General features: G+C 47.0%; 2 protein-coding genes across 3 annotated transcripts in view; both read left to right on the top strand.

Moving 5' to 3' along the window:
* Window positions 1-13383, top strand: part of IFFO2 (intermediate filament family orphan 2) — a 32524-nt gene extending 19141 nt beyond the window's left edge. Inside the window, exons 4-9 of one of the 2 annotated variants that reach the window (XM_085242228.1) lie at window positions 561-701; window positions 2388-2530; window positions 4526-4646; window positions 6550-6639; window positions 7249-7379; window positions 7574-13383. In XM_085242228.1, the coding sequence (XP_085098354.1) occupies window positions 561-701; window positions 2388-2530; window positions 4526-4646; window positions 6550-6639; window positions 7249-7379; window positions 7574-7679 (732 nt within the window). In that variant the 3' untranslated portion in view covers window positions 7680-13383. The remainder of the gene's footprint in view (window positions 1-560; window positions 702-2387; window positions 2531-4525; window positions 4647-6549; window positions 6640-7248; window positions 7380-7573) is intronic. The other variant, XM_085242229.1, reaches the window with a different exon arrangement.
* A 1191-nt stretch (window positions 13384-14574) lies between these two features.
* ALDH4A1 (aldehyde dehydrogenase 4 family member A1) lies at window positions 14575-23471 on the top strand. Its single transcript, XM_031556729.2, has 15 exons — window positions 14575-14873; window positions 16458-16551; window positions 16642-16734; window positions 16817-16864; window positions 17005-17160; window positions 17464-17613; window positions 17711-17785; window positions 18618-18805; window positions 19080-19153; window positions 19248-19444; window positions 20185-20232; window positions 20704-20856; window positions 21021-21142; window positions 22004-22122; window positions 22322-23471. The coding sequence occupies exons 1-15, from the start codon at window positions 14848-14850 to the stop codon at window positions 22432-22434; spliced, it is 1656 nt and encodes a 551-aa protein (XP_031412589.2). The 5' UTR covers window positions 14575-14847; the 3' UTR covers window positions 22435-23471.
* The last annotated feature ends 3791 nt before the right edge of the window (window positions 23472-27262 follow it).

Raw genomic sequence — 27262 nt, 5'->3', positions numbered from 1 at the left:
ATGAGAATCATAGAATATCCCAAATTGGAGGGGAACCCATTAAGATCACCGAGTCCAACTCCTAAAGAAACCTGCTCAATGTTCTTAAACAAAGAAAACAAAACCAAGTCCTCTTGTTGGAAAGCGAGTTTGCTATTTAAGAGTGCTCTGCAAAGAGTTTTTTCCATTTTTCTGGTCAGGGGGATGATTTCCCAACCACTGAGATGCTTTCCAACAGGGAACATCTCACCTAGGCTGGGTGTCTGTAAAAACACAGAACGGTGTTACGTTGTGGATCCAGCAGTACTGTCTGAATAGGAGCAGCCCTTATAAATTCAAAAGTTGTGTTGGGTTGGGCATAGGTTGTTCAGTGGCAAAGAACTGAGCTGAGGTTTTCTTGGATTTGGACACAAATGTTAATTCTGTTAGCTGTCTAGTCTGCTTAGACTGCCTTTCCAGGAGAACAGGACGTAATATTGTTTAAGGATGATGTGCCCTGGGGTGAGAGAGATACTATGGGGTATCTCTGCTTTCCTGAACTGTATAATAATAGAAGATAATCACTGCTGTCCTTCCTGCAGCCCATGACAGACCTGGACACAAAGATTCAAGAAAAGGCCATGAAGGTGGACATGGACATCTGTCGGCGAATCGATATCACAGCCAAGCTGTGTGATGTAGCGCAGCAGCGCAACTCTGAAGACGTTTCCAAGATATTCCAGGTGATTAGGCTGTGAATTTTCTGTAGGGTAGGACGAGCAGTGATGGGTCAAGAGGGAGCAGTGTCAAGAAGCGTGGTCCAGGTCGCTTCCATTTATTGAAATTTCTCTGTGTAGAACTATTCTCTTCTTTCTCAGTGTTGGAGTGTAGCTGTCTTCTGATGTAGCACTAAGAGAAAAAAAAAAAAAAATTGGGAGAGTTTTCACTCAAGATGAACTTTAAGAGATGATGTTAGTCTTGATCCCATTTGGTAACGAATGCATTAAAAAAAAGCATTCCAGGGGCCTAGGTTTGTATAAATGGCTTCCTCCTCACAAGTGAGAGGTTTTAAGCTTGTAGAACTGTCATCTGAATGTTCTTATTTCTGGCTCGAGCTCCACAGCCAGAAATAACACTTCTGTGGTGGCGAGTTATGATTGCATTGTGAGACCAGCAGCTCTAATTGCTTTCCTTGAGCTCCTATGGCTCCTTGGTGCTAGTGGGAGAAGTCGTATAATTTGCTACAAAAGCAACCAGTTGCAGCTCTGTGTTGAGCAAACCTGTAACTCCCATTGCAGTTGATCTTGTGTCATACCCGCTCTTTCAATTGTGATTAACCCAGCTTCACTTTGGTCTAAACGTGTCCTGTCCAATCCCTGGATAAGTCCAGTGCTTTTCTCTGTGTTGTGATGCCGTGTGAAAACACTATAAATATCCTTGTGGTCTCCACCGGTTGTGTATTTTGGTTGTGATGTAGTTGCCTTAATGTTTGGTGGCTTGTTTTTTTGTTTTTGTTTTTGTTTTTGTGTTTTTCCCCCCTATGTTTCCAGAAAGATTCTGATCTCTTTTTTGGAGACAATTTTTGTAGCATATTGAGCCACTGCGTTGTGCTCCTGGTTCCTTCTTGTCCCTGAGCAGAATTGCTCTGTCTTTCTGCTCAAAGGTAACTGCAAAGCACACTTTTGGTCAAGCATGCAGTGGTTAAAATGATCGGTATGGAGAGCAACACCAACAAAGGATGGCTCACGTGCCAGTGAGAGGGAAAACTGCAGTAGGCTGGGAGCAGGCTGTGTGTGACTCAGTGGTACCGCATCTTTTACAGCCATGCTCTCTGCCCTTTGTGGCACTTCAATTCTCTGCACATCTGCAAACTTCCTTTCTTTTGAGGCTGTCCAGGGATTGTCGTGGTTGGGTCGATCCTCCTCCTGTCAGTCTGAAGACTAAACAGTCTGCCTCTGCTTATGGGGAGGGAACAAACCTGGCTTAAAGAATCTCTGCAAGGTTTCTTGTCTACTCTTCACAGTCCCTCAACACTGGGAGCAACAGCCTGTGGTGGTGGCAGGAAAGGGAGAGTTCTGTCATTTGCTCTCAAACCTGCTGCCTGGGCACTCCTGCAAGCTTTTGCTTTTCCCCTGTATCATTCTAACCTCTGCATGTTCTCTGGTAGGCCATAGGCTGTTGTCAGTGAACAGATGAACATCTGTAGAGCGCTGACAGCCTGCAGCTTGCTTTGCTCTTTGCCATTTTTGAACTGCTTTCTTATGCTCTTTGTTCCCCACTCACTAATGGATGCAAATCTTGAATACGTGCAATCCCTGAACTGCCTGGGAGCCGATGTGGTTTTAACCACCCCAACGTAATGCCTCTCCTTTATTTGACACAGCATCTCAGTCGAACCTTCTAAGTTACAACTCTTCTCTTCAATTAAGGTGGCTTCCAAGAAGAAAGAACGAAAACTTGCCTCTGATGATGACCTCTCAGAGCAGGATGCAGACAACAGCAGGTTCTCTGACGACGAGGTCAGCTGTTCTTTGAACATCACAGATGAAATGAAGCGTATGTTCAATCAGCTGTGAGTATCGTGGATAACGTGGGGAAGACTGAAATGCAGATTTAATCTCAGAACTCAAATACTGAGTTACTTCTGGAGGCGTTCAGGAGGTTTTTCATGGTAGAGAATTCGAGTCTGTTTTCCCTGTGTGTTAGAGGATCTTAGGAGGAACCTTGCTGCTTTTTGGGCTGGATGGAATATGGCATCATTGTCACTGAAAGCTCAGGAGTGATTCCAACTCCTCTGGTGTTTCCCATGATTTTCAGGTCAGCTGTGGGTACGTGGCACTGGTGGTTGTGTCCAGATCAGTGGTAGCAGAGGATGACAGTCGTATACATTCCATGAATGTCAAAGGTCTCTTCTCCTGGGCAGGAAGAGTTAATTTATTTAGCCTAAGGGTTTATCCCTGGGCTAGTGAGAGTTAAGGGTCTCTGCTATTTTCTCTTGGCAGAGGGAACCCCAGCCAGGGCCGTAGGTCTGATTTCAGTAGCATTTCAGTATTTGTGTCTTCTGCCAACTTCTGCAATGACTGTGCTGGGAGAGGCAAGAATTCCCAGTGCTTTCCCACACATCAGTATTTAATACGTAGGAGTACACAAGTCTTTCTCTAAGGAGCACTGGCTCCTCTTCTGTTGTCAGCTGTTGCCAGAAGTTCTGTTTTCAGGCCATGCCCCCTTCCTTCCCTCCTCAGTTTCATATGTGGGAGGGCACGATGTGCCCAAGCAGTGCAGGTCATTCTTCGTGTTATAATTCTTGGTGCTGTGTTTGTGGCTTATTGAAGATGATACATGATTAAGTAAATTCTTGCTTTGGGGGCTTTGTCAGGTAGAAGGTGTATTTTACAAGTAGCTGATCTTATTAACAGAAACCTTATGCAACTTTCATTGTGTCTCTAGTGATGACCTTAATGCATAAGTGCCTAGCACTAAAAAGTCAAAACGTGGTCGACATTGAACAACATTTGTCTGTAATAGACAGCAGTCAGAACTGGGAGTCTGCATTCTGATAGCTCTTGCAGCAAAAAGAAACTGAGCTGAAGAAAATCAATTGCAAAAGACAGAATCGTGTATGTCCAAAATGTTTATTATTTTGTGAAGTGGAGATAGATGCCATCTCTCGTGCCAAGCTTCTCAGCTTTCTGAAGACAGTGGGGGACTCAGCTTCCGGATTGAGATGTTATCTGCTTAAAAGGAAGTGAGCTAAAGAACCAGAAATGCATCAGCCAGAAATGAGCAAACTGCTCCTGTGAGCAGCTTCAGGTTTTTGCCAGGCCTCCTTAACAAAGACAAGAAGCAGCTACTTGTGTTTCACTGCCTGCTGTTCAAACCAAGAGTGACCTGGCTGCCTTCTGAAACTTTTTCCTTTATTGCACAACTGGCCATGTTAAAGGGGCTTGACCAAATAGCGAGGTTAAAGGCCACTCTGCCACTGTTTTTTCTCAGTCCTAAGTGGCTTTAGTAGTATCTTTGCTTGTCCAGCTCAATAGTAAGTACTTATGTTCACTTGTGCATCATTCTAGGGCTCCGTTTTCTCTTATTTATTTTTGAAACGAATCTTTCTAAGTGCTGCAGGGGAAAATGTTGGCTGAACTTCAGCGTGAAATCAGCAGGGAATCTTCTAGTGGCTGTTTCCTGTATAATTCCCCAAACTGTGGTTGAGTTCATTTTCCCATGTATAGAAAGAACAGTTTAAAACATTTTTGTGGTTTTGCAAACAGGGGAAACTAACAAGCAGCACCATCTGGAGGACAGAACTAGGACTGTGTGCTTGGGCTGGGAATGCTAACAAGGATCTTTTATTCTGCTTTGGAGTGGCAAAGAGCCCAGGAGTGAGGGACTTGCAGACAGTCGCAAAGCCTGTTTTTAAAATCTTTCAGGATTTTCAACTGCTTTGTTTCCTTTGTTCGGTTCTTGTAAGCCCTTTTTTATTTTCTTTTTTTCCTTAAACATGAAACGAGGGGCTGAAGGAGTGGGGCTGGAGTTCTTTTTCACTCATGCTTTTCCATTACCTTCACAGTCGTGAGACTTTTGATTTTGATGATGACTGTGATAGCTTAACGTGGGAGGAGAACGAGGAAACGTTGCTTCTTTGGGAGGACTTCACAAACTGCAATCCTTCAATTGACCTCCAAGGAGAGGTGAGTATGTCAGTTATCTTCTTAAACTCTTCTCTTCAAAACTGGTATCCCTCAGCTGCTCTTTCAGCCATCTGAGCCTTTGGATATTTGACTGGTGATCTAGTTTGCCATGCAGACTTGCTTTGATTTTAAAATCCTCTTAGGGCTTTCTCTCCGTGGTTGCTTTTCAGTTTATCTACCAAACTTCATTTCTTCTGCTCCTTCATACTGAAGGAGATAGAAATATCAAGCAAGTGTCAAAAGACCCGAGGCTCTAGCTGTTGTAGGAGCATCACACCATCTGTCACCCTGACCAGCGAGGCAGCTAGAGCCCTTTATCTCCCATGCAGCATCTCACTTTCTCTGTAGGGTGTCGTTCACCCTTCCGTTGTCAAAACATCACCTGTAGTGTGTGAGATGGTACCGTGCCCTCATTCCAGCAGGGAGAAAAGTGAACTTGGTGTGTGCCACGTGTGATGCTGAGGTATGTACAGCCTGACACAAAGGGCTGTGTAAGGCCCGGGGGATCTTCTGAGCCCGCAGATCTTGTGCTTCTGTCTTCCCAGTCAATAGGAATCTCCTGGTGCTGGTGGATAATGAACAGCTTGCTCTTAATCCTTAAGATCCCGTGCAAAGTAAGCTAATGGCTGCACGCTGCCTCATTCAGTGACTCCTGAGCCTTTTAGAACAGGCCTAAAGAGAGATTGAAATGGCAAGGTCTGGCTCTGTGCAGGCAGTCTTAAACGTGATGCTATTATTTCATTACTGAGCAGCATGACAGCAGTAGGTAGGCAATAATCCTGCCTTCTCCCATCATTGCCATAGTACAGAGATGCTGAGGCAGCAGTCTCCTGAATATTGTCTTGTGTTGACTGCCAGGGGTGTGTTAATTTACATCTTCCCATTTGTGGATCATCTGGCATAGCCTGAAACTGCGGAGATTATTTCAAAGTGCTGGGACTGCAGAAAGCAGCATACTTAGCTGTACGTCTTTTGAGCAGGAAGAGTGGCAGAGTGATAACGTGCAGCCATGTACTGGAATTAGTGACAGATTTATTTGCATATACCCATGTGTGCATGTATAAGCACAGCTATCAGAGGAATATTGCCGAACTCAGACCTTCAGTGCAAAAACTCTAAAGGTTTTAAGAAGCTTAAATCCTTCTAAATGAAAATTATACAAGGAAAGGGTAGATCCGTCTTGTAGATGGAGCTTCAGAATAAAGACTGCTCCGTCTGTGCCTGGTCTTTAACACAGTGCTTTACATGCCTGAATCTTCCTTCCACTGGCTTTATTCCTTTCAAGTTCTTACACGGTGCCCTCACCACCTTCTTTGAAGACCTTCCTCCTCGAAGCGCTTCTGCATATAAAAGGATAAGTGGAGTGATTCTTGTAACTATAGGCTGGTTATCCTGACGTTGATCCCATGTAGGATCCTGATAAAGCTGCTGCGGATGTGGCCGAAGGATGGTGGCAAAATGAATGCTCATCAACTCAGTTGTGTTCAGTTGATTACTTTACCTGGCATTTAAGTAACGCATTTTGATAGGAGACGATGCGTGTAGGCTATGAGATGATGGAAACTGAGTGGTCTTGGGAGTATGGAATCAGAAAATAGGAATTCCAGAGCAATGCTGTAAGTAGTGCTCAATACAAGGGAAAAAAAAAAAAAAGAAGTTTCGTGTCTGGAAAGTAATTGCTGCATATTTCTGCATGATCAGGCTGGGAAAGGTTCAGCAAATGCAGTAGTTTCATTTTTTGGCATCATCAGGTATCTGTTTGTTGCTGGAGTCTTGATCCAAGGTTCCTTTGCATGGGAGGGTGTAAGACCTTGCGCTTCCCAGCGAGGTTCTATGAGAAAAATCCACAGTCTGCTGCTCTGTTGGTTTCTTGCTAATTCTTTGTGTCCTCATTTCCCATCAGGAAGAAAACCTGGGAAACTTGATCCACGAAACAGAGTCTTTCTTTAAAACAAGAGACAAGGAATACCAAGAAACAATAGGGCAGATAGAGGTAAGGAAGTGATTCATGATCATATAAATAATTCCTAATGGACAAAACGTGTGCAGTGTTCTGCTCACAGATAGACATGCACACACTGCCAAGGAGGAATCTGTATCTCTATCAAGAATGCAAAGATGTTTTCCTTTGACATTGTTTCGGATATTTTTTCCTAAATACTCTTTTCCTCACTACTACTGACTAAGCACAGGTCTGTCATTAGTGCAGTGAGAACCTTCAGAGCAAAGAATCAACGTGCACTGTTTTTTTTCCGCTGTTTGTCCTGCATGCCCACCATCAGACTGGGAAATGTTTCACAGGAAACCACCTCAGAGGTCGCCAGGCACAACATCTGTAGCTTCTCACCATCTTAGCCCTGAATGTGCTTTCATTCATTGCTCTGTGCTGACAAAGAAAGCGCCAAGCAGCAGAACAGGACATAAGAGCTGTTCTAAAAACAGCGTTGAGCTCTGATTAAAATACACCTCATAAGGAGATGAATGCACTCTCAGCATGCAACGCTGCCATAAAGGGTTTATATCTCCCCAGCAGTGTGTAAAGCTGAGGGAGGAGCTGCTAGCAACTCACCTTGAGCTGATGTTTTTTTCTCTTCTCCTCCAGCTGGAATTGGCCACAGCCAAGAGTGACATGAACCGCCACCTTCACGAGTACATGGAGATGTGCAGCATGAAAAGGGGCCTGGATGTCCAAATGGAAACCTGTCGTAGGCTTATCAAAGGTTCAGCTGACAGGTAGTACGATCTTAGAATCCTCCTCCTTACCATCCCACCTTTTATTTACTGCAAAAGTGAAGTTTGTTGGTAATGAAGGGTATTCTTAATTGTTTGAAGAGTGAAAGTGACGATTCCCTTCACAAGCCCCGCGTTTTCGTGCCTGTCAATGGTGTTCAATGCTTTGTCTAAACCTTTCTCTGAATTTTCTGCAGAAATTCTCCATCTCCCAGCTCTGTAGCCAGCAGCGACTCAGGAAACACAGATGAAATTCAGGATGAGTTGGACAGAGACGCGGATGTGGAGCCCATGGTCAGCTGATACGTGGTTGGAGCATTCCAGTGAAAGGGAAAACACAAGCAAAGATTGGAAAACAACACACTGTTGAGGGGTGAAAAGAATAAAATTAAGACTTGTAGGCCCCTGCATCGGGCTTCTATGGACTCGTTCCTACACGCATCCCCACCCCACCCAAGGATTGGTGCTGTAAATTTCTATTGTTATACAATTCACAAATGCAGAGTCCTGTAAGAAAACATGGTGTTTTAATTGTGCCTTTGCCCCAAGCTGAGCCACTTTGAGCTCCAGTGGAATATTACTAGCAGGTGTTTTTATATGAAAAAAAAAAAAAAGTAAATTATATATATATGTATCTATTGAAAAATCTGGTTGCAGCAGAGGATGGTGCTGCAAAGGCTCTGGATATTTCAATAAGCTTCTGGTTTTATTGAACTGCTGCACTGACTGGCAAAAGAAATACTGGCAAACTGAGCAAGGAACCCGAGACAATTGTGGTGTAATTACCAATGCCTGGCACAGAAAAAAAAAAAAAAAAAAAAAAAAAAAAAAAAAAAGAATGCCTGCAAATTGATCTGTAAACATTTAAAAATAATACAGGGTTTCGAGACTGAAAGGAGTTTCTTCATTCCCTCTTTCTGAGTGAAGGAGCCTTTGAGATTTGGACAAGCTCTCTGCCAAACTCCAGACTCAGAAGCAGCAGGTCTCAGCTCGGTGGCAAAGCAGTGGGTGAGGGAGGGTTTGTTGGGGTGGGACTGTCACTGATCAACTACTATGCAACAAAAAATAAGCGCGCCTTATTTATATGGAATGTTTGGTCCCTGCTGGGCTACAGTTATCTCTTGGGGGAAGGAAAGCTGAAAACACTTTGCACATGTTAGTTATCTGTAGAGCTTCTTTTGAGGAGGAAAGTCTTGTTTCAATGCCTGTGTTTCCAGTGGTTGGATTGAGGGGGAAGCGAGACCTTCAGTTCCGGAGTTGTTTTGTGTTTTCTTTTTCTTCAGGATATTTTTTTTAAACCATAGCATTTGCAGATTTTACTTTGCTGACAGGGAGATAACTCCACTTTATGCTGCTTTCGTGACGTGGGATAGTTGAAGCATCGGGATGAACTGACATGTTGTGCTATGGATGTGGGCTTGAGATGACACTGAGAGAGCTCCAGACCTCTGTTCTTCAGCAAAGCTGAACAACAGACAGCACTGTAATCCTTTTTAGGGCGTAGTAAAATCAATCCCAAACTGCTGCTGCCCTAAAGTTAGGGAGGAACAGCTGTGTGCTTTCTCTGTGAGAAGGCTTTGGCAATCTGTGTTTTTAAGCAGTGTCAGAAGTCTGAACCTCTGGCATCATCGAGCTGTTTGTGGTTACTAGTGGGAGTCGTAGCACCTCAGCCAGGTAAAAACAGGGTATAAACCTAAGCCAATAATGTTTTTTGTTTGTATTTAAGAGCAAGATTGCAAGTGTAGTTAATACTGCCTAGAGGTAGCTCTGTAGTTAACTAGCAGTTGCAAGAGGAGTAAATACCAAATGTATTTTGTACCTGCCAGAAAACTTAGCAGCTGTTTCATCTGAGCAGTGCTGGGACTGGGCAGGGAAATTCCAGATTTAAGCACCCTCTCAGTGTTATATAAAGGTAGGGTGGCCATCTTTTAGCTTCCTGAGTATTGTTTCCAAGCCTCTCTTCTTTATTGATCTGAAATCAGCAGGGCTGCAGACAGCCAGTGGAGATCAATATTGCTTTCTTGCAAAAAGAGCACGAGTGTTTCAGCAAATGGGCTGAAAATACCTCTCCATCTCGTGCTGCTGTGCAGAGGGGGCAGGACCTCAGAGGGATTCTCCTGGTTGTTCAGAGCGAGGAGAACCACTGGGGGTGATCCATCTGGATTCACAGTGTGAGCATCCACGGCCTCCGTCCAAGAGAAGAGATCCAAGGTTGTGGTTCCCTCACTGGTTAAAATACTCAGCGCTGTTATTCGTAGGGTTAGCAGCTTCTTGGTTCTTGTGGTGTGTGTTAGGGGCTTCTTCATCACGTAGGTGAGGAAGATAACTTATTCCAAAGTGCTCATTCCTATTATTTCTTTGGTGGCCAAAGTGGTAAGTGTCATGTTCACTAGGGCTGCGAGTGCAGGGCGGGTGGGAGGGGGCAAGAAATACCAGATGGGATATTTTTGTGACTGCATGCTTTCAATAAAGTACTGTTAGGGTTTTTGAGCCTGTATGAACTTCAGCTGCTAAATATGTCGTTTCTCACGAGGCTGAGAAACCGTCTGCCAAAGCTGAATGTCTGTAATGCTTTAGTGACTTTGGTGGAGGCATTAAGCAAACTCCTTGCACAGTGAGTCAGCCTCGTTGGAGGCTGTCGTGTGGCTGTCCTCAAATTGTGAGATGTTCTTTGGTACTGGAGAAACTGAGCAATTTAAATGACCGTCCAGCTTAGCTGCAGTTTGTTTCGTTTTGTTTTTTTTTTTTTTAATTATCATTTTTTTAAAACTCAGTGACGTAGTAAGAAAAAGGCTGAGTGGTCTTGAAGCTCGTAGCTGGCGTGGTGAGGTGGGAAAGAATATCCTCAGTTTGACGGTGGGAGCCAAGTGAGGAAGCAGAAATTGAGCTGTAACCTACAGCTTGTCTCGTAGCCATAATTATGAGAAGCATCTGTCATAGGGTTGTATTTTTTGGTAAGTGTAAGGGATGTGGGTTCGTAGTAGACAGTATAGAAATAACGTGTACGATGGTGATGTGTGTGGTGGTAAGTTACCATGCTTGTTGGTGTCTTTCTTATAACCATGTGTAATCCATTTTCTAGGAAGAAAAAAAAAAAAAAGGTGTTTTCATACTTGGGATTGGGGTTTTATTTTCATGTAGGTCTCAGTGGGTCAACCTTTTGGATATGACCAAGGTTGGTCCTTGATAGTTTCCCTAGGAGGTCTTAGGTTGGTTTAGCGTCAAGCGATGCGATGGTGGCCCTGTTCTGTTTGTGTTGAACCACTCTGTAGCAACCAGATCAAAAGCTTGCCAGAAAAAAAAAAATGGTGAAAATGCTGGAAAATGATTTTGGTGACCTCTTTCTTTTTTTTTTTTTTTTTTTTTTTTTTTCCTTTCCTTTGTAAAGCTGTAAATACTTTATTTTTGTTTACTACTCATAATGCGGTGTCATATTGACACTTTTTTAGACTGATAATCAGAAAATCCTCCTCATTGTTTCTCATTTTTTAAAAGGGGGTTTCAAGGAAGCAAATTTTTTTGCTTGTTAGCAGTGTAATAATAGATCCAATTCCTAAAATGGGTTTGTACAAAAAAAATAATGTTTTCAGTAAACAATGGCGGTTGCTTTTGTGGATGCATGTCGTTCAGAAATGTCCAAAGAATAATGTGATACAAACACTTTTTCAAAGATGTAGTAATTATTGTATTAGTTCAGACAACGTAAAAACAAATGTATTAAAAAAAAAAAGTATGGGGGGGGGGGCGGTGTAATGAAATTCAACTAAGCTAAATATGTAATTATTTATATAAAAAAAAACCCACACAGTATATATTCTATTTTTATTAGAGGTTTTTAAAGTGCAAACAGAGTTCTGCTGGCAAATGCAACTGTTCCCCTGTGAAGTATCTTCTGCTTTGATGCGACTCCGAAATCTCCGACTGTTTTCAAGTGATGATGTGGAACGGTGGGATGGGTAGGGCTGTGATGTGTTCCCCATCGCTTCCTCAGGGGTAGGGAAGACAAGCAGGCTGACAGCCTCAACCTACAGAATTATTGCTGCTCTCAGCCCATTCGTACTGCCCCAACCTTGGCTTTGTGTCCTACCCACTTGGAAGACGCGTTGCGTTGGTCTACGCCAGCGCAAATGGGAATTAATGAAACAGAGTAGATCTAAATAGTGCCTGGCTGTAGATCTAAAGCTCTTTCTACCCAAGACGAGGTGTTTTTCCATCGCCATCGCTGCCAGCAAAAACACAAGCTGAGGTCGTGGTCCAAGAGCGGCGACGGTTGGGTGCACGCAGCCTTACGTGGAGCAGCTCTTTGCTCGTGTTTCCTTTGGCTCTGGGAAAAAAAGCTGGGAGAATGTTTGTGCTGGAACTGCAGTGTGGGGAAGTCTCCAGCTGTGTTGCACGTTTGTGAGTGCTTTATTTTAGAGATGATATTTAAAGCAATTGTAATGCTGTGGTCAATGCTAAATCACAGTTGAGCTCTGGTTGACCAAAGAGGTTGACCAGACTTTTCCATGCCGTGCTTCCATGGTGTAATAACACCCCAATGAGGATTTTCCACATTTTGCTTCAGGATTTTTGGGTTTTGATTCTTATGCACTGCTCCAGGACATGGGTTGCTGGGGGAACACGCAGGTTTTAGCGATTTGTGTCACCCAAAATGCTCGATTTTAAGCTTTTATTACAAAATATCTTTATCAGTTTGAGTTTTAAACAAGAGATTGCTGCACTGTATCCTGGTGTTAATGATGCTGGTGGTAGAGGTGAACTAGACATACTACCTGCCAAATTCTTAATTCAATCCCTCCCCAACCATTGGTGGAGAGGCTGGAGGCTTGACCCCAAGTCTTTGGCAGAGTAGTGAAGAAACACTTGATTATTTCTTGTTGTCTGTTTTTGTGTAGAGTTCTGTGTCTTAAGACCCTTCCGCGTTCGTGGGAGCCGTTCCGAGCTTCTCTTTTGCAGAAGCAACAAATTGCGTTGGCAGAAATGGGTACTTGATGCTTCTGGAAATGATGATTCCCTCCTATCTAATTCCGTAGGATCATAGAATGGTTGGGTTGGAAGGGACCTCAAAGATGACCCAGTTCTGGGCTGGGTCTCTGTAGTGGAAATAATGCTTTAAAAACCCACCACGCTGGGGTTCTTTGAGGGCCCTGCAGCTGACAGCACCATTTCCATGGTAGAGCTCCCCACCCCATTGGGCCACAAACCCAACGCTGTGGGGTTCGCTGCCTGAAATGATGCTCCTTCCATAGCTCTCATTGGAACCCCCAAAGATTTATTTGTTATTAAGAAAGAGCTGAAGATGACTGAAAAGCTCAGTCACCAAACACTCCACCTTTCACTAAAAAAAACACACAATTTAGCCCTTGCTCAAGTGTACGTAGCTTCAGTTCTGCCAAAAAAAAAAAAAACAACAATTATTTATTATTTAAGGTGTCGGAGTGGAGGGTGCCAATGGATGAATCACTTCTCGTCAGTCCCTCTTTAGGCCATTGTAAGAGTTTTTTATACACATCAAAACAGACTACTGATGGGTGTTGGAACCTGTTTACCGTACGGTTGTAAATAATTGTGCTTTGTATTCTGTATATTGGCTTCTTTTAAAGAAAAACAAAAGAACTGGTGATGCCAGCTGGGATCCAAGGTGAGGATGGAGCAGCACCGGGTCCTGAGCTGAGCTGGGGGTGGAATTGGGCCCGTGGTGTCTGACACCACTTGACGGCAGATTTGGGACCATCGAAGGCTCCTGTTGACCTTAATCCATTTCAGAAGGAGCAGCAAGAGCCAGAAGGACTCCAACTCCTCTGATTTCCAATGGGTTACTGCAGTTTTTCCTCATTAGTGCCAAAACCCACCGCTCAGTTCTGCTCGTCGCTCCCTCCGTCGTCCGTCTGTCCTTCCGTCCGTCCGTCCCGGCTCTGCTCTGCAGGAAGGGGCTGTGCTGGGGGTCCCGGCTCTTTGGTTCCGAGGGGAAACAGAAACACTTTAAATAAATTCAAACCTCCTGGTTCCTGCCTGTGCCTGCTCGTTCTTGTGCTGCAGCCTGCAGTAAAGGGTGGGGAGGGGTGGGGGAGGGACGGCCGTCATTTCTTCCTGAAAGCCCCAAATTTAGGGAATGGGGGGGGAATTCTGAGCCGATCCCAAATCTCCCGGGTGTGAAACGGAGACCTATCAGCTGGCACCCGTAGTGCTCACATCTTTTGGGGGGCATTAAAGCACCCGATGCTCACACAGCCCCGGCTGCTTTGCAGCCCAACCTCTCCCTGCCGAGGGCCAGGGGGCTAAAATTGAGGGCTAAAATCCCATTTTGTTCAAGTTTTTGTTCTTTAAGGAGGTGTTCTTTAAGGTTCCCTTAAGCTGCTTTCTCTTCCCCCTGAACAGGGCAAAGGCTGGGAGCAGGCCTCATTTGGAGCGTATTTCTTTTTTCTTCTTTTTCTCCTCTTTTTCTGTTCTTTTATTTTTCCTTTTTTCTCTTTTTTTTTCTTTTTTTTCTCCTTTTTTCTTTTATTCTCTCTCTTTCCTTTTCTCCTCTCCTTTTCCTCCCCCCCTTTTTTTTCTCCTCCTTTTTCTCCTCCGCTTTTTTTCTCCTCCCCCTTTTTTTCTCCCTTTGCTTCCCCCCCTTTTTCTCACCTTTTTCTCCTCTCCTTCCCCCCCCTTTCCTCTCCCCCGCTTTTTTCTCCTCCCCCTTTTTGTCCTCCCCTTTTTTCTCCTCCCCCTTTCTTTCTCCTTTTACTCCCCCCTTATTTCTCCTTTTTTTCTCCTCTCATTTTATTTCCCTTTTTTTTCTCCCTTTTCTCCCCTCTTTTTTCTCCCCTTTTCCTCTTTTTTTTCTCCCCTTACTCCTCCTCCTTATTCCTCTCCTTTTTTCCCCCCCCTCCTTTTATTCCCCCCTCTTTTTTTCCCTCTTTTTCTTTCCCTCTCCCCTTTCAACCCCCTTTTCCCCCCCTTTTTCCTCTCATTTTTTCTCCCCTTACTTCCCTTTTTTTCCCTCCCCTTTCATTCTCCCCCCCCCATTTCCCTCCCCGTTCTTCCCCTCCCCTTTTTTTCTTCCCCTCTTTTTTCCTCTCCCCTTTTTCTATCCGTCCCTTTTCTCTCTCTCCTTTTTTTTCCCCCCTTTTTTTTTTCCCCCCTCCCTCCCCCTTTAAAAAAAAATAATTAATTAATCACCTTTATTTAATTATTTCCCCTTATCTTTACGCTCCGCCCCTTCCTACGTCCCGGCCTCAACCACTACCTCCCCGCACCCGGGTTGATCTCCATCATCACCATCCGACCCCGCAGATTTTACACCTCGATCCCGCATCTCCGCTCCTTGACCGTTAACCCTCAGCTCTCGGAACCTCTCTTCCTTTTCCCTTTATCCCACAACAGCGATCGTCCTCTGGTTTTTATAACTGCGGGTTTTTTTCCTTCCTCCCCTCCCCGCCCGGAGCGTTGCGGGCGCTGCCCGTAAAGCCTTGCGGAGCGTTGCGGGATGTGGCGGGCGCTGCGGGGCCGCGGGTGAGTGCCGGCCGAGCTCACATCCCCCCTGTTGCCCCTTCGTGTGTCCCCCCCGTCTGTCCCTCCGTCCCTTCCTGCCGTCCCTCAGTCTGTCCTTCCATCCCCTCTGCTGTCCCTCTCCCCCCTCAGTCTCCTCCTGTCCCCCCCAGGCGTTCCCCCCGACCCCAAGCGATGCCCAATGGAGGAGAACACAACTCAAGGAGCCCCGCTTGTGCTTGGTTGCCCCCCAAACCCTCAGCACCAACCCCACCGCCTTCCCAACCTTTGCCCCTCTCTCCGCCCCTTTGCCCCTATGGGGAATGGCAAAAGCTCAGAGCTGCCGCGCTCCGGTGCCCCCAACCATTTCCCACCCCATAGAAACCTTTGATCCAGCGTCTTCTACAGCTTTTTTTTTTCAGCCTGGGAGCACTAAAACCACGTTTTGTTGGGGAAAAAAGAAAAAAGAAGAAAAAAAAAAAGCGAGTTCTGTTGGAATGAAACCAAACTTTGTTGGGTTAAATAGTGTTTGTTGGAATAAAAGCGTGTTTTGTTGCAATAGAAACACGTTTTGAGGAGACAAAACTGCATTTTATGGGGATAAAAACAAAGTTTATTGGGGTAAAAATACATTTTTGGGGAGTAAAACATTTTATGGAGATAAACTCATGTTTTATTGGGATAAAAACAAGTTTTCTTGGGTTAAAAACACACTTTATTAAGATAAAACCACATTAAGATGAAAATGTGTTTTATGGGGATAAGCACACATTTTAATGGGATAAAGGCATGTTTTATTGAGATAAAACACATTTTATGGTGATAAAAAACATGGTTTGGTGGGGTAAGACTACATTTTGCTGGTATAAAACCACATTTTTGGGGGAGAAACTCACCTTTTTATGAGATAAAACCGTATTTTGTTTTGATAGAAACACATTTTATTGTGATTAACCCAAATTTTGTTGGGATAAACCAAGGTTTTGTTGGTATAAATCCACGTTTTGTTAGGGTAAACTCATATTTTATTGTGATAAAACCATGTTTTATTGTGATAGAAACACATTTGATTGTGATTAACTCAGGTTTTGTTGGGTTAAATCAGATTTTGTTGGGATAGAACCAAATTTTGTTGGAATAAAACCATGTTTTATTTGGATGAAACCATGTTTTATTGTGATAGAAACACATCTTATTGTAATTAAACCAGGTTTTATTGGGATAAACCCAGGTTTTGTTGGATTAAAAGTGTTTTTTTTGAGGGATGGACCCAGGTTTTGTTGGGATAAACCCAGGTTTTGTTGGATTAAAATCAGTTTTTTGGGGGATAGACCCAGGTTTTGTTGATAAACACAAGTTTTGTTGGGTTAAAGTCAATTTTTTGAGGGATAGACCCAGGTTTTGTTGGGACAGACTCAGGTTTTGTTGGATTAAACTCAGTTTTTTGGAGGATAGACCCAGGTTTTGTTGGGATAAACTCATGTTTTGCTGGGATAAAGCCACATTGAAATAAAACCACGTTCTATTTGGGCAAAATCCCACTTTTGGGGGATAAAACCACCTTCTATTGGAAGCACAAGTGGGATTTCCCCATCCCTCCCTCCCTAGGCAGAGATGCTTGCACCATGCAGCCATCCAGGTGACCAACGAGCCCATCCTCGAATTCAAGCCCGGCAGCCCCGAGCGAGCAGCTCTCCAGAAGGTACCCACACATGACATCACTTTGAGTTTTTCTCCTTTTTTTTTAAACCCATCTCCATCCATCCCCAACTCTGTGCTCTCCCTTCTCCAGGCACTTGCTGAGCTGAAGGGCCGGACTGAAGCCATCCCCTGTGTGGTTGGTGGGGAGGAGGTGTGGACGTCGGCGGTGCGGTACCAACTGTCGGTGAGTTTTTGGGGTGAAATACCACATTATGAGGGACGCATCCATCAGACAGGGAATTACTGATGCTACGTTCTCTTTTCAGCCGTTCAACCATGCGCATAAAGTGGCCAAGTTCTGCTATGCTGATAAGGTGAGCACCCCGCTCCTGGCCCTTTTTCTTGAGTTTTCCTTATGGGGACAGCACGATGATCCTTGGGCAGATGGCCCTTCACCCCCACCCCGATCTTCTATGATGAGCATCTCCTCATGGCTGCCACTCCCCTTCCACAGGACCTCATTAACAAAGCCATTAATGCCGCCGTGGCTGCCAGGAAGGAGTGGGACTTGAAACCCATCCAGGACCGGGCCCAGATCTTCCTGAAAGCAGCCGACATGCTGAGCGGCCCACGGCGTGCCGAGGTGCTGGCCAAAACCATGGTGGGGCAGGTGAGTGGGATGGGATGAGTGGGAGGAGTCTGGGGTCTTGGAAGGAGCGGGATGGGGGCTTTGGGAAGGAGTGAGGTCTTGGGAAGGAACGGGATGGGGGCTTTGGGAAGGAGTGAGGTGAGGTGAGGTCTTGGGAAGGAACGGGATGGGGCCTTTGGGAAGGAGTGAGGTGAGGTGAGGTCTTGGGAAGGAGTGGGATGGGGGCTTTGGGAAGGAACAGGTATGGGGCCTTGCAGGAGGCCAAACCCTTGTTGTAAAGGCCAAACCCCAATGCCATCTGTTGTTTTTGTTGGCCATGACCAGGGCAAAACCGTCATCCAGGCAGAAATCGACGCGGCAGCGGAGCTGATCGACTTCTTCCGCTTCAATGCCAAGTTTGCACTGGAGCTGCAGGGCAGCCAGCCGCTCAGCGTGGAGTCCAGCACCAACAGCATGGTGTACCGCGGCCTGGAGGTGAGCAGCCAGGCAAACTCATGGCCGTGGGATGTCATGGGGTGCCGTAGGGTGACATAGGATGCTACAACCTGTCCTTTTCCTCTTCCTTCTGTAGGGTTTTGTGGCAGCTGTCTCTCCCTTCAACTTCACAGCCATCGGTGGCAACCTGGCGGGCGCTCCAGCTTTGATGGTGAGCATCATGGAGTGATATTTCCCTCTTTTGTCCACCAGTCCCAGCCCCAAATCTCTGGGGTCCTGACCTTAAACCTATGAGTGATTTGCGCTTGGGGATGGAGGAGCTCTTTGGGGCCATTTCCAAAATTGGGTCCAAAACTGGGCACCTCCATGCTCAGCCCAGCCACACCCTTCTAGACCCCCTCCTGAATTTTGTTATTAGGCTCAGGGGATGTTAATTAGTCAGGCATTCCCCTGGCTGCTGGGTAGACCTGTCCACCAAACAGCTTTGATGGACAAGTACTGGAAAAAAGGGAAAATGTTCCCAAAATCTGAGAAGTGCCCCATCCTTGGAGACACTAAAGGCCAGGTTGGATGGGGCCCTGGGCAGCCTGGTCTGATGGGGGGCAACCAGCCCAATTCAGGAGTTGAAACTGGATGCTCTTTAAAGTCCCTTCCAACCTAAACCATTCCGTGATTCACCCGTAGGTTGGGCTTTACACAGAGAGCGGCTTGGGGTGCTCTAATAGGTGGGTGTTAATTAACCCTCAGCAGGTGTTAAGTAATCCCAGGGTGTTCTCCTCTATGCACTGCAGTACTGAACCTTGCTCATCATTGCAGTGATGGTGACACAGGGCAGGTCACGAGCTGCAGCCATGGTGGGGGCACAGAGCCAAAGTGGTGGGAGCACAGCGGGGCCACTGCTCTGTGTCTTGCAGCCAATTGTGCTGTTTGTTTGGGCTCTGTTAATACATGCTTGGGAGGTTGCTCTGCTCCCTCAGCTGGCGCTGGGTCATGTTAAGGCTGGAAGCCTCTCCCCTGTGCAACTCACTGTGCTCTGCCTGCAGGGAAACGTGGTGTTGTGGAAGCCTAGCGACACGGCCCTGCTTTCCAGCTACGCTGTCTACAAGATCCTGCTGGAAGCTGGGCTCCCTCCCAACGTCATCCAGTTCGTGCCAGCAGATGGACCCGTGTTTGGTGATGCTGTCACCAGCTCTGAGCACTTCTGCGGGCTCAACTTCACCGGCAGCGTGCCGTAAGTCGGGGTGGGGAAGCACAAGGAGCTGCTTTAAACAAAAACCAAGGAGTGAAAGGGGAAGAGGAACTTTTGCTGAGTGCTCTCTGCTCTGGGTTTTGCGCAGTGCCCGGTGCTTTGATATCCAGGTTCTTTTTCTCACCGACATTTCTTCCATTTGCAGAACATCCCTTCTTTGGGGATGGCCAGATGGGTTTGTTGAGGGTGTCACAGCAAGGTCAGGACCCTGCCACACCTTTCCCATGTTTCCCACACCTCCTCCTTTCTCTCCCAGGACTTTCAAGCGCCTCTGGAAGCAAGCATCCGAAAACCTGGACCGCTACCGCACCTTCCCACGCCTGGCTGGAGGTGAGCTCACATTTTGGGGAGGGCGCACAGCGGATACCCCATCCCTATACCTCGTGCTAACTCCTCTCGTTCTCCTTTTTTCTCCACCAACCAGAGTGTGGAGGTAAGAACTTCCACCTGGTGCACAGCTCGGCCGACGTGTCCAGCGTGGTGAACGGCACCCTGCGCTCCGCCTTCGAGTACGGCGGCCAGAAATGCTCGGCGTGCTCCCGCCTCTACGCCCCGCGCTCGCTGTGGCCCCAGATCAAAGCCAAGCTGCTGGAGGAGACCAAGAAGATCAAAGTGGGAGACGTGAGTGGAGCTGCCGGGCTGCTGAAGGGCTTTGCGGCTCAGCGGGTGGCTGATGGGATTAGAGACTGCGGTAACTGGCTACTAATTCCTATTGAACCGAGCTTTTTATCCACTGGTTCTCCCCACCACCACCACCCCTCCATCCTCCCCCTCCTTCATCTTTTTTTTTTTTTTTTTTTTTTTTTTAGTGATTAGAAATTAACTTGTAGCCAGCACCTGCGGGATGGATTGTGCAAAGCACTGAATACCGTGGGCTAATTGAAAAAGGGGAGGTTGGTCCCTCCAAACGGAGGTGTGCTTTGGGAAGGGATGCGTTGTTGTGGGAATTTCAGTTTTAGGATCAGCTTTTTGGCACAGTGTTGACCCCAGGCCCTGGTGGTTGCATGTCCTCGTGCTGTCTCCTCCACCTTTCAGCCCAGTGCACTCATCAGGAGCAACCCACATTGGTTGGACGCAATGATCTCGGAGGTCTTCTTCAACCTTAAGGATTCTATGGTCCTATGAGTGGATATGGTGGGGTTGGGTTGATGGTTGGACTGGATGACCTTGGAGGTCTTCTCCAACCTTAAGGATTTTATGATTGGGCGTAGTGGAGATGGGTTGATGGTTGGACTGGATGACCTTGGAGGTCTATGAGTGGACATAGCAGGGATAGGTTGGCATGATGAGTTGTACTTGATGATCCTGGAAGTATTTTCTAACCTTAATGATTCTATGTTGTCTTGTCTTTGCCCTTGCAGCCTGTACAGGACTTTGGGACCTTTTTCTCAGCAGTGATTGATGACAAGGTGAGCTCACATGTTCTGCCTGCATGAAGGTAGCACCACAAGGCTGCTGGTAGAAGTCTGGTTGGGTGGGGTTCATTACACTTAGCAAAGCTTTGAGCAGTATTCCAGGAGAGGAACGAACCCAACTATCACATATTGCCCCAGTCCTGAAGACGTTAAAGGCCAGATTGGATGGGGCTCTGGGCAGCCTGGTCTGGTGGGGTGCAACCAGCCCATGACAGGGCATTGGAACTCAATGATCTTTAAGCATTGATGCTTTTTTAAGGTCCCTTAAAGATTTGTCTATGATATGTCACTGCCTCTTTTGAGAAATGGGATATCTTGCTGAGAAACCTCAGTCTCAGATGTAAGTCTCAGTGCACAGCCCTCATCCTGAGCTGGAAGCAAGCAGCACCCAAAGCTCACCTCCAGCCCTACTTCAACGACAAGTGTAAAGTTATGTACACCTTTCATCATCCTTCCTTTCCTCAGTCTTTTGCACGTATAAAGAAGTGGCTGGAACATGCCAAGACATCCCCCAACCTCAGCATCTTGGCCGGGGGTGGCTGCGATGACAGCGTTGGGTACTTTGTTGAGCCATGCATCGTGGAGAGCCAGGACCCAACAGACCCCATCATGAAGGAGGTGAGAGTGGGGAAAAACACGGGATGTGGATCCACATCTTGGGCAGCACGTTGGCTGGTTGATAGTATTAGCTAACCTGGTGTTAATTTTTAGATGCTGGCGGTTGGAAGAGGCTGGTTTATATAAAATGGCTGAGTGATATGATTGATATTTTTGCTTTTCAGGAAATTTTTGGACCCATCCTCACCGTTTACGTGTACCCTGAGGAGAGGTACCAGGAAGTGTTGGAGCTGATCGACACCACAACCCCCTATGGCCTCACGGGGGCGGTGTTCGCCCAGGAGAGGTGAGCAGGGACCGAGTGGGGACAGCAGGAGGGGACAAGAGGAGGGGGCAGCCGGGGTGTCGGTCCTCCCATCCCTTCCCAGCCACCAGTCTACGTTCCAGCCCGTCAGGGCTTGCGTAGTGCGCTTTTTCAGTTAGAAACTGGTTTCAAGAATCCTGTTTTGAGTTTCTTTTTAGCATGGGGAAAGAGATTAGGAGAAGAATGAGTTATTTCGTTACTTAAGAAGCCTAGAAGAAAACAGGAGCACTATTTCTAAGTGATGAGGAGAGCCAGAAGCTTTTTAGACTGTATGAAAAGCAAGTTGTTGCATTACATCTTTGCGTTGTCGTATTGTATTGCTTTGTTGCGTCGTTGCATTGTGTTGTTTTCTTATTTACGACCTTTTGTTGTTGTTGTGAGAAAGTTTGAGGCTCACACAAAACAGATATGGAATTAATTTTTCAGTGAATACCTAAGAATAAACTAAATATTAGTGAAGCTAGTGGGCAGCTGTAGAATAAGTAACCTAGAAGGTCATTAGACCCAACTTACTCGTCATTAGGATGAGTTGTCCTAACTTAGGAGGTCATTAAGTCGGGCTGTCCTTGGACTTAGGTATAAAGAACTTCATTTTATAACAAAAAATCTTGAAAAGGAATTAGAAGAGAGAACTGCAGTCACTTAATTGAATTTCAAGCACGCAGATCCCATTGGAGTGCGAGTTGAACTTGGCTTGACAAAACATGCAGTCCTGGAGGTGCATGTAAAGGAAAGCAGTGCCCAAATTTGTTGCTGTTAGGGTTAGGGTTAGAGCAGAGGCCCCCCAGTCATATTTTTGTCATTTCTCCCCCCATGCTGACATATCCACCCATCCCTCCCCAGGAGCATAATTGAGGAAGCCCGGAGCCGTCTGCGCAACGCAGCCGGCAACTTCTACATCAATGACAAGTCAACGGGCGCCGTTGTGTCCCAGCAACCCTTTGGGGGCTCCCGCATCTCAGGTGAGACCCTTCAAACCCCCCTTCTTTCAGCAGCACGATGGGACACATCCCCTCCAACTACATCTTTCACCCCAATTCTACTTCTCATAGAATCGCTCACGTTGGGAAAGTCCACTATGATCGCCAAGTCCAACCATCAACCCATCACCTATGCCCACTAAACCACGTCCCTCATGTCCCTTTTTTCCCCCCAAAACAGGAACCAACGACAAGCCTGGTGGCCCCCACTACATCCTACGCTGGACTTCTCCTCAGGCCATCAAGGAAACCCACGTGCCTCTGTCAGACTGGCGCTACGCCTACATGCAGTGATGCCTTCCCCCAACCCGTGCCCTACTACTGATGCTCGACGCACACCGTGGCTTCCTGCCACAGCCTTGAAAGCACTTCAATCAACAGCTCTTTAGCAAAAGTTTTATTTTTAGGGAGTGATTCTTTTATTAAGTTAACTCGCATGAAAACACTGTTTGGGGAAAAAAAAAAAAAGAAAAGAAAAAAAAAAGGACTAAATTAGCTGCAGCAAATCCGCAGAGCGCCGTGGCCTTTGGGAATCGATTCCTCTGCTCTGTGCTGTAAGAGGGCAATGCCTCATGAAGGAGTAACACTTCTTCTACCACGTAAGGGCTTTTCCATCTCATGTCTCGAGAGCTAGCGGCACTGTGCCTCTGCAGAGGGCTTTGAGCTCACCAAGGGATACTGGATCCAGTTCCCCTTTGTCCTTCTGATGAGTGTCCGATGCTCTCAAAGCATCCTTTATCCATGGACAGAGCCTCGCACAGCAAAGTGAATGGAATTTAGGGACTTACCAGGAAGTTTGGTTTAAGCCAGTGTGAGATGCAGTGGGAGCCTTGAGCCTTATTTTTTCCTTGCTTCTGAGCAACGTCTGCAGGAGGCACATTTTGCCAAGAGAGGGCAGCTGCGAGCTCGGTGCTGCTTAGAAATTATCCGAAGTGCCTTATTCCACTGCAGAAGGCACTTCCAAGGCTGCATCCCTCCCGTGAGCTCAGCAGCTCCGACGTGGTCCCCAAGTTTCCTTACCCATGGGGATGCCCAGCTGTCCCCACACGTCCCGTCGTTGATCCTTGGACGTCAACTGGAAGAAGTGGAGGGGTTTTCTAGAACCCTCAGTGCCATTCTGCACAAGTGGCTGCAGCATCCCTCACCCCTGAGGCTATCAGGATTTGCAGATAGTGTGGCTAACCCTGTTACAGCTGCTGCAATAAGCACTGAAGTATCGATCTTGTCCATGCCTGGGCCGGTATTCAGCATGCAGGTGAAGAATGAGTTGCACTAACACCTGCAAATCCAGGCTTAAGTGATGAAAATCGCAATAAAATGCATTGCAAAAACTTTTTGTGCTGTTTTAATGAGTTATTTCTTCCAGTTGTTGCCAAAGGGTGGGCTGATACAAAGCGTGTGTTCAGTGCATGCAGCGTTATGAGCAAGGATGGGAGCAACGAGTGAGAATAACAGCAATAATAGCCATCGTAGTAATAGTCATAAATAATGATAATAATAAATAATCTCCCATGGGGAACTCCTCCTCCTTGCAGCCTGTGGGAGATAAAATAGCTTTGAGTGCTGAATGTAGGGGAAGGGGACATCCTTGGTGCCCTGTTCCAGGGAGCTGTGAGCCACTGCCTTTGGCTCAACGCCTTTTAGGACTTAAGGGCAGGGTGTCAAGTGGATTTTTGAGCCTTAACTCCGATTTTCATGGCTTTTGTGGCTTCAAATCAACCCCCTAATGCTATTGAAGCAGTTGGCTTTTTGAAGTCGGGAGTGCACCGGGGGGGATCACAAGATTCCTTGGGTGCTTCCATGCCTGCAGGGATGGGGAATGGAATTGCCTTTGAGGAGAGCGATGGGGAGAAGGGAACAGCTCTTCTACCTCTGGAAAAAAAGGCGTCAGAGGAGAAAAAATGATCAGAGAGAGCACATCCAGCCCCACAGTGGGACTTTCCCACAGTGCAGATGGAAAACCAAGCAGAGAGGAGGGGATGGGGCGTGGATGTTGGCCCCGTTCAACAACAATAAACGCAGCCCCTCCAAAATGCCGTGGAGCCATGGAGAGCTTGCTAATATTTGGCATTTTTGTGCTAAAGCCTCAGGTCCTGGAGTCATGAGAATACAGCAGGATGTCAGCCTCCAGCTAGAGTAAATAAAGCCTGGCTTCCATCCTTGGGGCTGGAACTGCGTTGTGTGACCCTTTGGGGCCAGAAGAAAATCCCAGAAAGCAAATAAAGGGGCACAGAGACCAGCCTGCTCCCACCTATGCCATGGGATGCTCCGGATTTCGGGCACTCCAATCCCACCCATGCCCTGGGGATCAGCATCACACGCAGCATGGCATCCTTTGGGTATTTAAAATGTATCAGCAGTGCCATCACTGCTGCTGTTTTCCATCCTTCAGTGATAAGGCATCAGCATGTACACAGCACCCAGAAAATCACCGCTTCCTCCCCCCTCCTCACACCAATTATTAACATTATCACAGCAACAAACCCGCTCAGGCTCTATTCTCATTTAAGATTTTCTTTCTTTTCTGTGCTTTTATATATTTTCTTGCCCTCCACTCCACATCCTGGAGATCACAAACGTGACATTTCAGTGCTGGAGTCGTGGTGCCAGGCGGGCAGAGTGGGCGACGACAATCGATTCTCCCCGGATTGTCCAGCAGTGCCATCCAAAACGTTTAATCAGATCAAAATCAGCCCTTCCGGCAGCTTTCCTTTATTATTATTATTATTGTTTTTAATTATTATTTTGTATTATTTTGTTTTCTCCCCAGCCTGCGAAAATGCACAACACCCCCAAGTGGGGCTCGAGGCAAAACTGTGGGGGAAGAGAGGAGCCAGTTGGAATGGGTGGGTGGGTGGATGGCTGTCTCCATCCAAAAATGTATTATGGGGTCCTGGGGGGCTGTAGACATTAGGGTGAATTGGGCTTTGGGCTCCCAGCTCAAGCATCTCCATCCGTGTTCCTTGGGTGGAATAATGGGATGGAGTCTCTGCTAGGAATGGTGGCAGAGAATCCTCCAAAATGGGTCCTGGTGGTAAACTGAACCCCCTCATATTGCATTTATGGCACTCTCTGTATTCACAGCTGTGTGCCAACACCAGGGAATCCCTTCTTGGTGTTTGGGTGCAGAGCTGTGCTGTGCCTATTTCGCAGATGGGAAGGTCGAAGCACAGCAATGGGAACAGCTGCACCCAGACCCCACTGCTGCCCCATTGCAAACAGCAGCAGAAGATGGGGCTCCCAGCCTTTGGCTCCATCCACCGGAGTGACGCCATCCCCCAGGAATGTACCCCCTCCCACCCCACCCCAGTGCAATGCTCTAATCCAGGGGACACTTTCAGACAGCTGCACTGCACAGAACCCTGACATCAGCAGGCAGCTATGAGGTCTGCTTGGCACGGTGCTCCTTCTGTAGGGCTGGCTGCCTGAGAGGGGGGGAAACAGGGACACATGTACGGGATTTCATGTTCCCTGTTAGAGAGTGAATATGGGAGGAGGTGAACCATTGCCTTTTCTCCTACTTTGGCTACTGTACTGGAAACTGCCTAGCCCTTTGTGGCGACCCCATCCTTCTGGGATGAATTGAGACTCCCCTAAAGGACACAGGTGACCGCTAAGCCTTTGATCCTAATTAGGACATGATGTATTTTCATCATGTCAATTTTGTCAGCAGTGCTGGAAACTGCTCCTGGCCCAAAGCTCCCCAAGCATTCCCATCTGTGAGCATCTTCATCCCCAAGCATCCCCATCCTTGAGCACCTCATTCCTGAGCATCCCCATCCTCGAGCATTTCCCCACCCCAAGCGATATCTTTGTGACACTGATTTACTGCAGCCCAGCCTGTGGGGAAGGTGGTAATTCCCTGCCAACACCTGCATTTTCTGCCTCTCCCACTTGTCAGCTCCTTTTAACAGCAGCAGATAACTCGTCCCTGGCTCCTGATGGTGATTTCCCCCCACGTTGGGCACCGGGGGCGGCAGCTGTGCACAGAGCAGCTCTCATCTTTCTGTTCCAACCCTGGGGGACTTAGCCATAACCTCCACACTAAGGCTCTGGCACCATTTCAGACCCTTCCCCTGTCCCAGGCGGGTGGAAGCCAGCTGCGATGCCTCCTCACAGCCTGGGAAAATAACTCAGGGTTCGACTTTTCCTTGAGAGCCCTGAAATCCGAGTGGCCGCTGTTCCTGCTGCCCCCTCCCTTCCCTTTGCATTTCCCTATCCTATACAGCCTACACAGCCCTCGCTTTGGAATTTAGCATTCTTTCTCCCTTGTCAGGTCTGGATTGGGCCACCCATCCAGCACCCTACAAGAACTCTCAACACTATGCCTACCTCCCCATAAACAACAACCCATTCCTTTACCACACCGCCATTTTTTGAGATTACATATCCAACTATTCCAAGATTTTCCTTGAAATCCCACTCTTTTATTCCATGTCACAGAGACCATACCTATTGGATAAGGAGATGGGACAATGTCTCTATACCTCCTTGGGTTCACAGCCCACAGTCAAAGAACCCACATCTATTTCTTGGGAGATCCCTCAATAGACTAAGCCACAGCAGTCGAAAACGCCATCTATCCCCGATTTTAGATGTGCACTCGTGGTGTATCTTGACAAGAAGGTGTAAAGAGATTTCACAGCATCTCAGCACCACAGAGCGTGGACAGCGCACGGTTGGAGGTGGACCCTCAGCCCCCAGGAGCACCAGGTCGATGAGCACAGCCCTGTCCTACCAACCAGAACCCCCCCAGATGATGATTTCTGTCGTTGATTAACATTAAGAACGAGTGTTACTGTTAGTATGCACCTCCTGCAGGAGGACAGGGCCGGTGGGAAGGATGGGTCCCGCTGGGTCTCCAGCAAAGCTTTGGGTGCGCATCCCAACCCGTCCCGTGGATGGTGGATCAACAATTTGTTCCAATCCCCCCAGCCTCATCGGGTTTCAGAATTGGGAAAGATGCACAGATGTGCAGCCTCAGTCCTATGGCTTTGGCTTGAGATTGGATTGACAACCGTACGCAGTTGGATTTTGGGTTCAGGTTCAGGCACAGCTGAGAGCTGTTATCGCAGAACTATGACCAAACATGATCAATAAATTTGGTGGTGGGGACAGAAAC

Source organism: Meleagris gallopavo, chromosome 23 (assembly GCF_905368555.1).
Source record: "Meleagris gallopavo chromosome 23, MGAL_WU_HG_1.1, whole genome shotgun sequence".
Lineage (NCBI taxonomy): Eukaryota > Metazoa > Chordata > Aves > Galliformes > Phasianidae > Meleagris > Meleagris gallopavo.
This window is presented reverse-complemented; position numbering and strand designations above follow the sequence as displayed.

Coding starts and splice junctions, on each gene's coding strand:
- ALDH4A1 (XM_031556729.2), top strand. CDS start 14,848: ATGTGGCGGGCGCTGCGGGGCCGCGG. Junction 17,161..17,463: donor CCAAAACCATGGTGGGGCAG/GTGAGTGGGATG, acceptor GGCCATGACCAG/GGCAAAACCGTCATCCAGGC. Junction 17,786..18,617: donor CGGGCGCTCCAGCTTTGATG/GTGAGCATCATG, acceptor CTCTGCCTGCAG/GGAAACGTGGTGTTGTGGAA.